The sequence below is a fragment of the Dromiciops gliroides genome, chromosome 1 (genome assembly GCF_019393635.1).
Source record: "Dromiciops gliroides isolate mDroGli1 chromosome 1, mDroGli1.pri, whole genome shotgun sequence".
Classification (NCBI taxonomy): Eukaryota; Metazoa; Chordata; class Mammalia; order Microbiotheria; family Microbiotheriidae; genus Dromiciops; species Dromiciops gliroides.
In genome coordinates, this window is record NC_057861.1 from 735,835,614 (window position 1) to 735,854,056 (window position 18,443).

An 18,443-nucleotide genomic window follows, 5' to 3' on the forward strand; every position below is an offset into this window, starting at 1 on the left:
CAGAAAGAGAGAAAAAAGAGAGACAGAGAAAGAGAAGACACACACACACACACACACACACACGAGGTGATTTCATCAGTTTAAGGAACTTCCAGTATTGAGATTCTCACCCAATGCAGGTCAGCAAATTCTTAATTTAGTGTCTTGCAGAGTTGCTCTGGGCTTTGAGAAGTCACAGTTAAGGTTAATGAACAGCAACAGGGCTGAGAAATGCTGGGTAGACTTCATGGAGTGATTGAAGCAATGAACTAGGATTCAGGATGCCTGGGTTCTACTTTGACTCTTGCCATCAACCAGTATTTGTGGGATTCTGGGCAAATTGCTTCATTTCTCTAAGCCTTACTTTCTTTATCTGTACACATCTCCACATGCAGCTTTGCCTCATCTGCCTTGCAGGTTTGCTACTTGGACCATGAGACTATGTCAGTGGGTAGCCCCGAGATGTAGAAGGCACTATGCAAATGTGAATGACTATACTGATGTCAGTGATTCAGCCCCTTCCCCTTCAGCCCCTTGACAGTTGCTGCTTTGCTGCTCTCTGAGGTTAATCAAGCTAGGGTGATCTCTGTGCATTAGAGTCTGCTAAAGTGCATGCCTAAAGGGAATGGATGCTGAGAACAATAAGGGTTAAGTAGTACTCCAAGGACCTATGTTATTCCTTCACTGATGGAGATAAAAGCCATCTATAACTTTAGCAGGTAAGCCTTACAGAGTTGCTTGAGGCTTTGAGGGGTTAATATACTGATGCAAAGAATTAATCATGATTTAGAAGCCCCATCTCAAGCCTCAGCTAGCTGGGGCTCAGGTGAAGTGCTCCACTCACCTCCCACTGATGCCTATGTGGGCCTGGCCAAATTATAATGATGGGAAGCCAGGTGAGGGCAGTCAGGTGACCTTCAGGGTGTGGAAGCTGGGAGGCTGGCCATTCTACAACCGTCTGTTAATTCTGTCAATCAGGGCTGCCAGCCAATTAGCTTCAGGCTGTGTGTGTGACCACCCTGTTTCCTGTGAGAGAGGGGGTTGCTGGTAAGGAGAAGGGAGGAGATTCGCCATTCTGGTTTTGGAGCTGGAAAGAGACAGGATGCAATCCTATATTCTGCTGAGTCCTGGGCGGTGGTGTGATTCAGGTCGTATTATCTTCCTTTCCCCATTCCTTTTTTCCCCTTTCCCTTAATTCTACTAATCTTACTTGTATTTTTAAGTTTGTTCTTATTAATAAACCCTTTTCTGTTTTTGAAAGAGGCTGTTAATCTCCTTCCTTGCCCCAATATTGCAGCGAGCCACCTAACTAACACTCCCCAATTAAAATTTGGCCCCTACAATGACTCAATCAATTTGGAGGCAGAGGGTCTAGATTCGAATCACAATGTTGGGCAAGTCTTTTAACCTCTATGGGACTTGGTTTTCTTTGTGAAATGAAGCTGTTGGATGGATGACCTTTGAGGTCCCTTTCATCTCTAAATTTGGAGTCTCTGGTATGAGAGTTAAGATTTTAACCCATGTCTTCCTCAAACCCATTCCAGGTCCAGTACACTAGCTTCTATAGCACACTGCCTCTCTTGACTCAAATGATGTGAAATTGAATTTTGATATGGAAGAGTGTAAGCTGATCTATATACTGAGTTGTCATACCTTGTGAGAGACAATGATTGACTTTTTTTGGATGGAATTTGCTTTTTCCTCTTGAAATTAAAAGTATTATCCCAGATGAGGAAAAAACTCAGCTGGATTATAATTCCTTTTGGCAAGGATACTATAAAATATAGAATCACCATTCCCCTTGAAATAGCCAGACATGGCTTTTCATTGATCAAAATCTAGAATGTTTGTTCTTTTGTAAAAACTAAACCTGGTAAAAAATAATGGCTGGTTACTAGACCTGGTACCCTTGAGGGAGTGCAAAACAGCAGGCTATTCTCCATTTGAACAATGCAAGTGGAAAGAAATTGAAATTAGCCACCCACAGTGGGGGCAAAGAAAGCACTGCCAGGAGTTTGGGAAGCATCCTTCTGCCAAGCAATAGCATATCTGAATCATAAAGAGAAAGGGCCATTAGAGCAATGGACACATTTTCTCATCAAAGAGTGTTATAAGCATTTCTTTGAAACCCCATTATGTAGCACAGTGCCTGGCACAAAGTAAATGTTTAAGTGATGCTTGTTGACTGACTGACCAATCAGCCAAGATGATGCCATGCATCTGGGAACACTGGACATTTTGCCAGAATGTTTTCATCATAGAAGGGTGGAATCACTTGACTTTACCATATTTGTATGCAATAACTTTATTAGAGTCAAATAGATATCACAATATAGATTCACCAAGTAGCCAGAAATTGGTTACAATTATTATATAAGATGCAATGTGGTTAAAATGCTTCCAACACTACAGATCATACAGTGATAATATATCTAGGAAGGTAGATACTTGTTTTTGCTAAACCTGCTTCGTTCTGGTTTTCAAATCATTTAGAACCCAGAGGTGAAGATTGCCATATTCTTGATCATGAATGGGGCAAGAGGAGACTTTATGAGTAATTCTTTTTGCACTGAAAAAATCCTTGTGCTCCCAACATTTCTAATCTATTGGTAGATAGAACTGCTCATTGGAGAACTGCAGTGAAACTTGGGAATTTTGACAGCTAGCTAGGTAGAACCATCACATTATGACACTGATACAGGTCTGTTAAGTATTATGAGTCCTGTGAGTCATGAGTATTTTACAACATCATATAGAGTCCAGGGGGACCTATTCTTAACGAAGTAACTGACAATCTTCACCTCCATCCACCATTGACAGAAATACCTCCTGAATTAGAGGAATCACAGGCTACTTGGTTTTTATCATCCATGACTCACATGAAAAACTTCACAAAAAAGCCAATTCACGTTATAATGGGCAAAACTACTGACTTTACATAGAGGGTATACATATTGGTCAGTTACAGTACACACTCTTAAATTCCCCCTAGTTGGGAACATACCTTTATTACAATGCTTTAAGAACTTGATTAGAACCAGAGAGCCAAATTCACAAAATATACACAACAGGCAGTTCATTTCCTTAAATGTATAATTACTAGAGTAGGGTACAATTGGGAAGTTTCTATAAACACAGTTCAAACATTCAGTTTGAGAGAAAATGCCAATTCATGCACTAAATTTTATCATCAAAGGGAAAAAAAGGAACAGTTATCTAAAATAAATACTTACAAAGATTCACAGACCGGCAGTGTTGTAAACTTAGTAGTAATATAGCATGCATTTTGTGGTCCACACCAAGTCATCGCTTAGAAATAATATTAAAATTTTGTTTCCCATTGAAATGGATAAGAAAACTCGATACAATTTTATTTATGTTCCAAATATGACAGACTCAAGACTTTAGGCTACAAAATACTTCTACTACCTTGGTACACATACAAAACTACTGTAAAATTATCTGTACATATAAGAAGACACTGTCCAATTAACCACCTATGATAAATAATAGATCATCTCAACTAATCTCAAAGTACCATTTATCACAACCTAGGGCCTTCCTTGTTTAATGAGAGCTAGGGAGCTCTAATATGCACGAAAGACTTTCTATATTAATATTTGATTCCAGCTCTTAATAAAAAGAAAATCCTTGTGCCATTGAATTATATCATGGTGAATGATCTCCAGAAGAAATCAAACTCTGACATATTAAATCTGATTGGCAAAGGAAGTGGGGCCACTAGGCTGCTGGCCAAACTCCTCAGCAGGTGGCCCCAGATTTGCTGGCTGGTTATACCCGCCACTTGGCCCATAGCTGTCTCGGTTGTATCCTCCGTGGCCATAACTGCTGGACTGCTTCTCCATTGGCTCCGAGAGATGCCTCTGGCCTGAAGAATGCCATCCAGTCTCCTTGAAAACAAACCAAATGTTTCCTGCCCAGAGAACAAAATTTAAGAAGCCAAAGACCTGAAGGAGAAGGAGAATATTAGATTACTGGGATGCATTTGATGATCAAAAGCCCAGAGTTTCTACCTAGAGAGATAATGTAGTGCAATGGCACATCCCCTGGCCCTGGGTTCAAATACTGGCTCTGCCACTTCTTCTTGAGGGACACTGAGCAACCTGCTTTTACTTCTTGGGGGCTCAATTTCTTCTTCTATAAAGATGAAGTGGTTGGATCAGATTGTTCTCAAAGGCCCCTCCCCACTATAAACGTGTGATACAATTTGTTACATACCCGAAGAACTCAAGAGAAAATTGAGGGAGGAGAAAGCATATAAAAATTAGTCTCTGGAAAATGTCCCTTGAACACAAAAGGACCTATCAGAGGATCATGTATACTCTCTCTTCTAAGACTCCAAATATTGTTTGTTTGTTTTTTTGGGTGGGTGGGGCAATGAGGGATAAGTGACTTGCCCAGGGTCACACAGCTAGTAAGTGTCAAGTGTTTGAGGCTGGATTTTAACTCAGGTTCTCTTGAATCCAGGCCGGTGCTTTATCCACTGTGCCACCTAGCTGCCCCTTTTATTTTTTATTTATTTAAAGTTTTATTTTATTTTTTTATTTTCTAGTTACATGTAGAGATAGTTTTCAACATTTTATGTATTTATTCATTCATTCATTTAATTAATTAATTAATTTAATTTAATTTGCAGAGCAATGAGTGTTAAATGACTTGCCCATGGTCACACAGCTAGTAAGTGTCAAGTATCTGAGGTCAAATTTGAACTCAGGTCCTCCTGAATCCAGGGCCAGTGCTTTATCCACTGTGCCACCTAGCTGCCCTCCCCAAAATATTATTAAATTTACCTCAGAAAGAACTTCAACTCATAACAGCATAGTGCTGGAAGGAACCCCAGTGACCATTTTATCCAATTGACTCCTTTTACACATGAGGCAATTGGGATCAATTGGCTCCCCCAGGTCACTCAGACAGAGCTGGGATTAGAACCTAGGGCTTTGGCGCTTTGCTACATGGCCTTTGGCACTTTGCTGTGTGGCCTGTTCACACTACTCCTTATCAGTGAAATTTAATTTTAGAATCATTATTTTAGTTGCGGTATCTGCTCATTATCCTCAATATTCTCTCATTACAATTTATTTTCTGCTCATTTCCTGTCCCCTGAATGTGGATAATCCATCTTCCATCTCTCTGTGTTTTTTGCAGACAGGCTGGCTCTCATGACTGGAATGCTGTCATTCTTCACCCCCTTCTACCTCCTGGAAGTCCTTCAAGCCCAAGTTCAAAAGCCACCTCCTTTAGCAGCCTTTCCTAATCTGTCCTCCCTCCCTGGGTATTAATCCTATCCCTCCCTCCTCATTACTGTGGATACAGTCTGTAAGATGTTTACTTATCTGGGAACATTTTTTCATCTCTCCAGTAGCACATCGGATCTTTGAGGTGAGGGATTGAGGTGAGGCACTGCTTTCTTTGTATCTTCAGGGACTAGCTCTGTTCCTGACATATGGTAAGTGCTTAATAATTTCTTTTTGATTAAGTGATTGGTATTTTCCATTCTTTCTCTGCCAGGGATATTATCATTATTGCTTTGGACTGGACCTGTGATTTCATTGATGTAAGGAACTCCTGAAGAGGAGAGTCCCTCTACCAATGTAGGTAGACTACTGTTCTCCAATGAATAGTGTCAGAAAGTTGCCTGCAGACATTTAGGAATGAAAACTTGAACCCAGGTCTTCCTGACAGTGGGATCTGGCCATTTATTCATAATGCCTGTTTTCCTAAAACCATGAAAAATACCACAGGCACACATAGGTGTACACACATGCACACATACACACACATACACACTTCAACAACAATATAGTTATCATGACCCAATTTTTATCCAGCTTAGAAACAAAGGCCATGGTGAGTAAGATTCAGGTTTCCTAAAGGTGTAAAATGGTTCACAAGGCAACTGTCATGGATATGTGAAATTTAGATGGAAACTCCTGTTCTTCCCAGGAGGGTGTTGGTGATTTAGAAGGCAGGTGCTACTTCTCTGCTTCAGCCCTAGTCATGTGATCAGTGTTCTGCTGGGAGCTAATGAACTGTTTCCTAAGTTAGGCTGAAAACAAATATCTCATTTTTTATTCTTTTTTTCAAGATGTGAATTTACTTCAAGAGTAAGGAACGCACAGGGAAAATAGGAGCATTTTTAGCATAAAAGTCCCCTTTTGAGGCTTAATGGATCTATTTCTCATTTCCTACCCAAACAGATCTCTAGGAAGAATTATAAATAAAAGAGAAAGGACTGGGGAGGGACTTTTGGCCATTAGGAAAAAAACTCACATGGCCACCCCTCCTGTGCAGGACCTTATCACCTCTTGCCTGGCCCATTGCAATAATCTGCTACTTGGCCATTTTACCTCCAGACTCTTTCTTCTTCAATGCATTCATCACTCGGCTGCCAAATTGATATTCTTAAGACAGAAGTAATCTTGTCATTTTCCCTGCTCAGTAGCCTTAGTGATGAATTATTGTTCCCAGGATAAAATATAAACTCCTCTATTTGGCATTTAAAGCTATTCACAATCTTCACTGAAACCTATATTTCTAGACTAATTTCACTTGGCTCCTCATGTACTCTACATTCCAGCTAAACTGGGACTATTTGTTGCACGCCATGATATTAATACCATCTCCTACCCACAATTCTTTGCAAAGGCTTACCCAGCCTCCTATGCTTGGAATGGTCTCTCCTCACCATCACTTCTAGGAATTGCTAGCTTCCTTCAGGGTTCAGGTCCAATATCACCTCCTACAGCAGCCTTTCTTGACCAGCCCTATCTCTCTTTACAATGCTCTAATAATTACTTTGCATTGACTTTGCCTAGACTTTTTAATTTCCCTCCCATTCAAATGTAAACTCTTTGAGAAGGGTTTTGTTTTTGTTTTTGTCTCATTCTCAGTGCCTAGGATTGTGCTTTTTCACAAAATAAGCATTTAATAAATAGGTGTTGAGTTCAATTGACTTATTCAATATCACCTATCAAAATGAAAAAAAACACAGGACAATGATCTATCTTCTGGATATTGGTCAGGTTAGCCATATCATTTATATGCATCCAACCAACCAATAAACATTTATTAAGGGCTGATTTGGGACAAGGTGCTGAGGATGACTCAGGAGGAGGTCAGCATTCTGATGAATGTTGTATTTGAAGTCAAGGGATCTGAATTTGAATCCTGGTTCTGATACTCCCTCCTTGTTTGACCAGATATACCATGCGTGATTTCTCTAAGCCTCAATTTCCTCTGGTCCTTATACTCTCCCTTTCCCAAGGTTATTGTAAAGGAAAGAAGTACCCTTAAAGTGCTATGTAAATGCAAGTTGCTATTATTTTTGTAGTCTCTTTGCCCTCCAGGGGATAATCCAGTATGCCTTAAATAATCAATCAATTAATCAATAAGCATTTATTAACCACCCAGGAGACGTCTATCATTGTTCTAGGTGTGAAAGTACCAATACAAAGAAGGAAGAACAATTTCTACTACAAAGAACTTTACATTCTAATGGGGAATACAATCAATTAACCTAATTAACTGGCACCTGCTACAATTTTTCCAGCAATAGAAGGATATTATTTTAGGAAGAATGGGAAAAATGACTTAAAGGTGCCCATTTGGGCATATCGAGATTGTTGGGGTAAAAGGTACTCTGTTGTTTTTCTTTACACAAAGAGATATCTGGCTCTCTTGTTTCCTACTCTCCCAAACAAGCAATTCATTCACCCCAGTATAATAGAACAGACTAACAAGGGTTATTGTAGATTATACATACATTTATGTACTGCCTATATGATAGCTTTGGCAGCTAGGTGCTGTAGTGGATAGAGTGTCAGGCCTAATCTGGACTTGGAATCAGGAAGACTCATCTTCCTGATTTCAAATCTGGCTGTATGACCCTGAGCAAGTCACTTAACCTCGTTTGCCTTGATTTCCTCTTCTGTAAAATGAGCTGCAGAAGGAAATGACAAATCAGCCCAATATCTTTATCAAGAAAACTCCAAATGGGGTCACAAAGAGTCAAATACAATCGAAACAACTGAAAAACAAAAATAAGAGCTATATACCTGACATTTCCTAGGCTCTAAACGTTTTCCTATTCTGTCTGGTGTGTGTGTGTGTGTGTGTGTGTGTGTGTGTGTGTGTGTGTGTGTGTGCGCGCGCGCGTGCGCGTGTGTGTATGACATGTAGGACCCTAACACTGAATTCTGACACTAGGTTTACTACTTTCTGATGGTGACAGTCAGATTACATTTCAATTTCCTTAAAGGACCCTTTTTCTTGAGAGAAAACACTTTCACAAAGCCAGGTAGACCCAAACTTTACCCAGAATCTGGCCATTTAAGCAGAAATTTCTTATAGTTGTACCTTCCTGTCCTGTGATTCCTCTGACTACTACTAATAAAATCTAAGTTCTTTGACACTAGGCATTGTTTCATTCCCTAATGGCTAGTACATTGCCTAGCTTACCACAGAGGCTTAATAAATGCTTGTGGATTGATATGTCTTTAAAGTTTGCAAAGAGTTTGACATATTCTTTCATTTTCTACAACACTCTGTGAGGTAGGTTTTAGTATTATCTCCATTTGACAGATGAGGACATTGAAACACAGAAAGATTAGCTGACTTGACCGCAGCTACACAGTTAATAAGTGCCTACAGTAGAACTTAAAACCAAGGCTTCCAGATTGTCAGTGCCCCTCTGTATCCATGGTGCTATACTTACTGCTACATCATATATGCCAGCTAACAAGATTAAAAAAGTCAAGTCAAAAAACTGAGACCCTTGTTCCACAGGCTGAGTATTGGGTGTCTGAGGTCAGGTAGAAAAAAAGCATTGGGCTAGAAGTTCTAAAATCTGGGTTCTAGTTCAGGTTTTATCACTGATGATTCACGTGATTAATTAGTTGTTTAATTCCCATTTCCTCATCTATAACAGAGATAATAACACCGTGTCTAGGGGCAGCTAGATGGTGCAGTGGATAGAGAACGGGCCCTGGAGTCAGGAGGACCTGAGTTCAAATCCGGCCTCAGACACGTAACACTTACTAGCTGTGTGACCCTGGGTAAGTCACTTAACCCCAACTGCCTCATTTAAAAAAAAAAAGACTCTAAAAATAACACCATGTCTACTTAATTCAGTCTGATTGTAAAATTACTGATGTGAAAGCATCTCCTACAAGGAGAAATTTATTAGTCAGTCACTAAAGATTGATTAAGTACCTACTATGTGCCAGGCTCTGAATTATATGATGAGGATACAAAGAAAGGCAAGAACATGGTCCCTACCCTCAAGGGGCTGACAGTCTAATGGAGGAGGTCATTATCTAATTATTATTATTATCCTATTATCTTACCTGAATAAACCAGCTGCCCAAGCAGCATATGGGGCCTTCCTTACAGATTTCATGATTAACCTACTGACCATTTACTGCATGAGTGTGGAGAATAGAGTTGCTTTGTTTTCTTCCCCTCGATCTCTCATTTGTAACTATAACTAGAAATTTTGGCCTTTGGGGACAGTAAAAAGGGGAACAGCTAATAGCTGACATTTAAATAGAATTTTAACGCTTGTGAAACATTTTGTGTATGCTGTCTCATTTGATCCTTCCACAATTCTGAGAGATGGGGGCTATTTTTACCATTATTTTACAGATGAGGTAACAGAGGCTGAGAGAGGTTTAATGATTTTCCCAGGGTCTTGCATCTAATAAGTGTATGAGCTGGGATTTGAACTCACATCTTCCTGATTCCAGGTTCAGTATTCTATGCAGCATACCAAGAAGCCCCTGGGTGGGGGCAGCTAGGTGGCACAGTGGATAAAGCACCAGCCCTGGATTCAGGAGGACCCAAGTTCAAATCTGAACTCGGACACTTGACAATTACTAGCTGTGTGACCCTGGGCAAGTCACTTAACCCTCATTGTCCTGAAAACAAAATGAAACAAAACAAAACAAAACAAAAACAAACAAACAAAAAAAAAAGAATACCCCCTGGGAAGCACCAATTTTGTTCTGACATAAAGTTAGAATTTCATAATATGAAAATAATTCATCAAGGGAACAATAGTAATTGCTGATATTTTATAACACCTTAAGATTTACAGAGTGATTTTACACTATCTTATTTGTTCCTCACAACAACTTTAAGGTATAGGTCTTATCCCCATTTTGCAGATGAGGAAACTGAACCCAAGTGAGGTTATGTGACTTGCCTGGGATCTGACATCTTCCAAGACTCAGGTCTTTTTGACTCTAAGCCCAATGACTTCTATAATGTTGGAGGAGTGAATATTTTATATTTTTCTGCCCTCTAAATTTGATGCCCCACTGAGCACCATTTGCCCTTCCCTGGGTATAGGTCTCTTCCAATTCCCACGACATCCGTTATGGACTGTTTAGAGATATTAGAAGTGGATTTTAAAAGGATTCTGTTGAAGGCCATAGCTTTTCTTGTTTATTGAAAGCCTTCCATGTGTATGTGTTTTTATATAGCCAAATAAATCTTCAAATTCTCCGTGATGACTTCTTCTAAAAGAAAAACATCCAACACTTTATTTTACTTTTCATAGATTTCAAGGCTCGGCTTGGATGCCACAGGCATCTTTACACACTGTGCATTAGAGAAATCTGTAAGCAAGGCAATAGCTTTTTAATGGCCCCCTTGAAGTTATTGTCCACAGGTGTGGTCAGGGATAAATGAAAATGATTGTCAACCCTAATACATAATTTATCTCCATAGCGACTATCTCCCAGAGACAGCATTTGCAGAGTCTAATCACTGAAAACTGTTTTGGAACTTTGTTCCTTCTTCAATGCATCCCCAGATTGAATCCCAGAATGCTGCAGGAACATAACCTTGAAGCAATGATAATTATTTTTAGAGGCTGTTCAGGCAGGTCGTTCCTTCCACAAACCCAGCTGAACTTGTGTAACTTTGCCATGCTGCAGACTGCATTTTGGACCAGGAAGACCCAAACATAGTTCTCTTCTCCTCCAGCCTCTGGCCCCACCTGTCCCTGATCTTTGTGGCAAAGCTAACTGGTCACCAAGTCTGGGTGAAGTTCAGGGCCCAGACACAGGTCTCTTGTCCTTCCTTTCTTTGCCATCCCTCCTTGTCACCACTAGGGAACTTGGCCACTAGGTTCAGATAAGAGTCAGAAAGCACCTCCTCACAGTCTCTACCCAGGATGAAAAAAACAATTAACTTTGGCTCTGGGCTCTATGCAAGAGCTGCCCTCTTTGGATAGGATGGCTGATTAAATCTCAGTTGTCCTTGCACACTCTTCTACATGAATTGGCTTATTATCTGCACCCTGTTTATGACATTCTGTCTCCCATCTGTCTTTTGCACAGACTATTCTCCATGCATGGAATGCCCACTCATTGTCACATCTGTCTCCTGGATTCCCAATTTTCCTTCAAAGTTCTTCATAACCTGACCTCCAACCTTTCCATGCTTCTTACGCTTTGGCCACCCTCAAGTTCCCCATGTACTCTTTGATGCAGTTCCTCAAACAAGACCCTCCACCTCCCAACTTTGGGCATTTCCACTAGAAGATTCTCCCTCTTCATCCCTGATTGTTGCCTTCTCTAGCTTCCTTCAAGTCACACCCAAGATCCCACACTCTATAGGAAGCCTTTCCCAATCTCTATGAATTCTAGTTAGGTGCAGTTAGGTGGTGCAGTGGATAAAGCCCTGGCCCTGTAGCCAAGAAGACCTGAGTTCAAATTCAGCATCAGACACTTACTAGCTGGGCAAGTCACTCAATCCTGTTTGCCTCAGTTTCCTCATATGCAAAATGATGTGGAGAAGGAAATGGCAAACTACCGCCAAGAAAACCCCAAATGAGAGTCACAAAGAGTTGGACATTACTGAGAGATACTTAGATTCTAGTGCCTTACCTCTGTTAATTATTTCCAATTTATTCCATCTATACTTTGTTTGTACAGTTATTTTCATGTTCACTCCCCCATTAGACTATGAACTCCTTGAGAATAGGGACCATCTTTGATCCTTCTTTGATTCTCCAGAGCTTAGCACAGCGCATGACAAATAGGTGCTTAATAAATGTTGATTGACTGAAAGACTTAAGAGCTGCTTTTCTCAATAGGCTCTCCTTTCTCTACCCCTCTTAGTGTTTCATGCTCTGAAATCACTTTGTGCTTATCTAGTTTATATTTTGTTGTTGACATCTGTGTACATGTTGATTCCTCCCAATAGAGTGTTAGCTCCTTGGGGGAAGGGATTACTTTTGTTGTTGTCTGCAGTGTCTAATATAGTAACTACTTAATAAATCCTTCTTGAATTGGATCAGATTGTTCTTATAGGCTATCTCTTCTATGTATATGACAGATTTTTAGAACTAACAAAAAGTTAATTAGAAACTAGAACTTCAAAACTAAAATGTTGACTTTGTGTTCCTGCCTAACTTGGGATAGTCTGAGAGTCATTGTTGGCTTATTCTATTTGACGATAGCATCCTAACTGGACTCATGGCTTCACTCTCTAGTCTCCCTTGGATTGCACAGAATTTAGTATACTGGGAAGAGAACTGAACTTGGAGTCCATAGCCTAGGATGTAACTATCAGTTCTAAGAGTTATGCAACCTTGAGTAAATCACTTCTTTTTTTTTCTGCCTCAGCTTCCTTATTTGTAAGACAAAGGGGTTTTTGTTATCAATCATTAGTTCCCTTCTAGCTCAAGGGTCTTATAATTTTATTTGTTGACTACTTTTCCAAATAACTCTTGCAATTATTACAAGCAGAAAAAACAAAAGTATGAATATAACTCCTTGTGTGTTTTTTAATTCCATGTATTCTTTTCAACACCCCAGCAGGTCTGAGAACTTTTCTCTAGGCAATCAATTGGACAGGTTCTAAATACCTGGAGTTTGAACACTTTTGTTTGCAGCCAATTTCTATGCCTTCAAATATTTCTTTCAACTTCTGCCAGTCTTAGACCTTAGCATTCACATTTTATATCCACTTCTGGGTGAGAATTTAGGTTTGATTTTCATCCAAGCAGTTGCTAATACCTGCTGGGTTCTTATTAAGGACTCCATAATTGGATATATTAAAGTCTCCACATTCTGACAATTTGAAGCTGGAAAGTGCACAGATTAATCTTCTTCATGGAATGAAATGTCAACTTTCTGATTGACCTAGTTTTGGAAAAAGAATTTCTTTAAGTTTTTGGAGATGGTGGTGGTTCTTGATTCAGTCACAAACAAAGGGTTCAGGGTCATACATACAATGAAAAATACTTACCACAGAAGTATTTAAGCTTGACATAACAGGGCTATGGACAGCCATGCACTTGTTGGACTGTTGTTTGCAAGCCGACATCAGTAACAAAACTTCCTTTGGATCAGTTGCCACCTTGACATCAGACAATCCTTTTGCCCAAGCCGATGAACCAACCAGCCACAGAAAGGAGAAGACTACAGTGACGATGAAATCCTAGAGAATGAAAGAAGGAGAAAAATGGTGTAAAGGGAAAAGGCAGAATTTATTCCAACAAACATGTCTTAGCACAGGGTCTGTCCTACATTGTAAGCATTTAATAAATGATTGTTGACTTGCAGCAGCTACTATGTGCAAAGACCACTGAACACTTTTCTTGAGGAGAATGCAAATCTATTGATTTCTTGTTTTCCATACATGACTGTGGTTGCTGAATGGGATTACAAAGCAGGGGAGTTGTCTGGGTGGGAGCCTTGATTTCATACATCCCATCAATTTTCATGGACTAGCTTTAATACTGTCACATAACATAGTTCGGTGGATGTGTTTAATTATGTTAGAATTTTGGTGCCCTTTCAAATTTCTGAATGAAATATTCAAAAGAGCTAAGTATAGTATTTAGAGATGAAAGGGAATCAAACTATGTGAAAAGGATGATGTCCCCATTATGGGTTTCCCCCCCTCCATCCTACTGAAACAATGGATCTTTGCCTTGCCCAAAGAGTTTCCATTTGTTCAAGAGATCCAGAGGGAATGCTAACTTCTTTTATTATCTGTGGACTTTTAGCAAATAGAGGGAGACTGACCAGGGAGAATCTCATTGGGTGGCCAAGGTTTGAGTTTTGTTTTCAGTGCTGAGTGAGACAATGGAAACTATGCTGTATTCAATGTTGCACCATGTTCTCCCAACTTCCTAAATCCATTTCAGATCAACTGTTCCTTCAGTTGGCACTATTAAGTCCAGTCAAGTCAACAAGTATTTATTAAGTGCTTACTATGTGTCAAGCACTCTGCTGTGCTAAGAATACAAATTCAAGAAGAAAGAAAACAAAACATCTGTCCAAGTTTAGACATTTTTTCATTTTCAATCAAAGCCAGAATTTCGAAGGTTCGGATATCATGAAAATAAAATCTCCTATGTGTCTGTGATAAGAAGATTTTACGGTGAACAAATAAATATTCCCAAAGACTCTGTGACCATAAAACGTAATAAAATATGGAGAGGAAACAATATTTCTAAGAGTCAATTAACATGAATCCAATATGTAGAGATTAATTAGAAGCATTTCATGCTAAGGTTAGGGGCTTTAAACAAGGAGATCCAGGTCTCCCTTCCATTCAATTTCCATTTGAATTCACATACTATGTTCCTGGCACCATGTTAGATCTTGGAATTCAAACAAAAAATGGAAAACAGTTCCTGACCTTCAGAAGCTTACATTGTATTGGAGAAAAACAACATTTACATAGAGAAGTCAATCAATATATATCTCTAAAAAACCTACTAAGCACTAGGCACTGTGTGCTGGGGATACAAAGACCAACATGATACAATCTGCCCTCAAGGAACTTATATTCTCTGTGTGTGTGTTTATTTCCAAGATAAATATATTAATGGAATGGACAGAATGCCAAACTTGAAGTCCTGATTTGAATTTGAATCCTATATCCCACACTTTTTAGCTGTGTGACCCCTGGGTAAATTGCATAATTTCACTCAGTCTCAGTTTCCTTATCTACAAAAGAGGGATAATAATAGCATCTACTTTACAAGTTTGTAGTGAGTATCAATTGAGATGACATACAAAAAGCTTATGCAATTGTAAAGGACCCAATAAATGTAGCTATTCCAATGATATTAATAATAAGACATTACAAAGTAATGGGAAGGGCAAAGCCTTAACAACTGGGGGTATCGGGAAAAGCCTCCTATAATGAGTGGCACTTGAACTGAGCCTGGAAAGTAGCTGGGAGAATGAAGAAATGGAGGTGAAGGGTAGCATGCCAGGCATGAGGGAAACATTGGTACAAAGGCATGGAGATGCAATGTCATGTGTGGGGAACATCCAAACATATTAGTTTATAACTAGTAAATGTAGACAAGTTATTTAAATCCCTTGGGTTTCTGATTTTTGATCTGCCAAAGCCATGGTGATGAAATGACAGTTCCCAGTGAAATTCATAGCTTAGTTTCTTTGACATTGTTGAGTTACAAATGTATGTAATATTGCTCAGGTAGTTCTTTGATCTCATCCTAGGGCAGAACAAGGATCTACCATGCTCTGAGAACAGTGATAAAATCAACACTACAGTTCTTGGAAAGGATTCACCAATCTATCGCCCAATGCCTTCAATCACCATCCCTGTGACTTCCCTGTCCAAAACACTTCTCCCTTACTATCATACCCATATAAAGTTGTCTTTATTGACTAAAATTTAAACTCCTTTAGGGTAGAGGTGTTCTTGCTTGCTTGAATGAACTTGAGCCATTTTTCAACCTGGATTCCCTTCTCTAAGACACTTTCCAACTTACCATCCTCCTCCCCCCCCAAAACACACACACACACACACACACACACACACACACACGGTCACAACTTTCCATTACTATATTCACTGTGTCTAGTACTTAGTACAATGCTTCCCATAGTGCTGTTGTTGCTGTTGTTTCAGTCATTTTCAGTCGTGTCTAACACTCTATAACCCCATTTTTGGTTTTCTTGTCAAAGGTACTAGAGTGGTTTGCCATTTCTTTCTCCAGCTCATTTTACAGATGGGGAAACTGAGGCAAATAGGGTTTGAGTGACTTGCTCAGGGTCACACATCTGTCTGAGGCCAGATTTGAATTCAGGAAAATGACTCTTCCTGATTCCAGGCCCAGTTTCTATCCACCATGCCATCTAGTTGCCCTGCCACATGGTAATCACTTAATGAATGCTTGCTTGCTTGCTTGCTTGCTTGCTTGCTTGCTTCCTTCCTTCCTTCCTTCCTTCCTTCCTTCCTTCCTTCCTTCCTTCCTTCTTTCAATGGCAACCTTATATCCACTACACCATACTCTTTCTCATCCCACTTTATGGAGAAAAAATTGAGGTCTGAAAGACTGAGCAATTGAAGCTATATCAACCACCCTAAAGCTTTGGATTTGGCTATTTTCCTTACAGTTTGGGGAAAAAAATACTATGGTTTTGGGGGGGGTAGATTATACATTGACTAATAAGCCAAGGGATTGTTGGTACCAGCTGTTTTAACTTACATATTGCTTATTTGGAAAATCCCATCATGAAACTGCCCATGCTTCTATAGCAAATCTCAACTCCTAAAATTCATTCATTCAACCAAAACATTGGGGACCTCCTACTTAGCCTCTTGTGTAAATTAGCACATATCCTCTGGAAGCTAATTTCTCTTTGAACTCAGCTGGAGAGCTGAGCAGGGAAAAGACACATGGAGGTGGGAAGGGAGATGGAAATCAGACTGAGCATTTTTTCCCCAATACCATCTGTAGCTGGGCTCAATTTTCCAAATACATTTGTTATTTTCCTTTTGGAGGTAAGCAGGATTCAAGCAGCCAATTTTTTGACCCCATCCAGATGCTAAGATTGCATGTTTCTCAGTGTTATTCATTTGGGAGATAGCTCACAGAATCTTAAATTTGTTTTATTTTTATCACTTAGAAATATTACTGCTCGCATCGTCAATTAATCCAGTTTTTGCCAAAGGGAAAAAAGAGGTAGATGACACCAAGATTCCTTTATTTACAAGGGAACTGGGTAATAATCTATCTTCTCTTTTCATGCTTGAGTGGCCCTGTTGATCCTTTGAGAACTGCTGTAGGATTTCATTTCTTTTCCCCTTCAGTTAAATTTGATTCTGATTGACAGACTGTACTTTTCATTTGCTGCTGTCTTTCCTGAACACTTTATCCATTGATTTGTGGTTGTGTAACTACATTTCTGAGGCCTCATGCATTTTCTTCTTTCTTTCTTGCAAACAGTGAAGTATCCTCGACATGCTTATAAACTTTCTGCACTGTTTGGTTATTGCTGATGCAAGTGATTTTATGATTATTGTGCAAAATGGACACCATGGATGGAATAGGACTCCAACCATACAGTTAATCATATGCAATAGACCCTACCAAATACTATTTTGGGGGAGTGGAGGGAGTGTTAAGCCTTATACTACTGTGGTATCAGACTCCACCAGTAAAGATCTCCCTTAATCAAAGCAGATCAGCCCCTTTCTCTGTAGCTCTGTCAGCAAAGCCCCACTTTGTTAGTATGGGTCACAGGCAGGATTTGAGTCCTAGTTTTCCTAATTCCAAAGCCAACTCTCTCCACCATGATATGTTTCCTCGTGCTTGATGTTATAACTCCAATAATAGCTAATATTTATATAGCTTAAGGTGTGAAGTGCATGACATATTTTATCTCATTTGATCTCACAACAATCCTGTGAAATAGTTCTTATTATGGATTATTATTTTATATTATTATTTTATAGATAAAGAAACTGAGGTTAAACAACTTGCCCAGGGGCACACAAGGTTTGAATCCAGAACCTTTGATTCCGTATCTAATCACCTAGCAGCCTAGCATGGTATAACAGGAACCTTACTAGACTGGAGATCACAATACCTGGGTTCTAGGTCTGCTTCTCCTATTTATTTGTGATCTTTTGTAAACTATTTACCTCTTTGGAATCCCAGTGCAAGCCAATAGGCATTGCTTAAGTCCCTACAACATGTAAAACATTGTGCTGGGTACTGGAAAAACCAGGACAAAACTGACCAGGATCCTTGCCTCAAGAAACTTACATGGGATAGAAGTGAGGTGGACAAGGGAGATGTAACATGACACCCAGAGAAGAGAGGACTTAGCTGGATTTGGTGTTACTGCACACGAGCTCAAATTCTAGCTCTACTACTTTCTTCCAGAGAAATTTTTGGCAAATTTCTTCATCTCTTTGGATTTCCGTTTCCTCACATATAAAATGAAGGGGCTTGGATCTGATGACTACTAAAGTTCCTCTGAGCTAAATCTGTAATTCATGCTGTAACCACTAATGGTACCAGGAAAGGTTTTCTACAGAAGATACTACAGAAACTCAGGGTTGGATTTTTGACCTTGAACATGCTGGCATTGGACTAGGTCAGGGCTTTTTAGCTTTCTTCATGTTATAGATCACTTTGGCAGTCTATACAGGCA

General features: G+C 39.6%; 1 protein-coding gene across 2 annotated transcripts in view; it reads right to left on the reverse strand.

The window, feature by feature from the left end:
• Positions 1-2,264: 2,264 nt before the first annotated feature.
• The window catches only part of SYNPR (synaptoporin), a 395,065-nt gene continuing 378,886 nt past the window's right edge, over positions 2,265-18,443 (reverse strand). For both annotated transcript variants that reach the window (XM_043978574.1, XM_043978575.1), the window contains 2 exons: positions 13,261-13,452; positions 2,265-3,947 (listed from right to left, as the gene is read on the reverse strand). In XM_043978574.1, the coding sequence (XP_043834509.1) occupies positions 3,690-3,947; positions 13,261-13,452 (450 nt within the window). In that variant the 3' untranslated portion in view covers positions 2,265-3,689. The remainder of the gene's footprint in view (positions 3,948-13,260; positions 13,453-18,443) is intronic.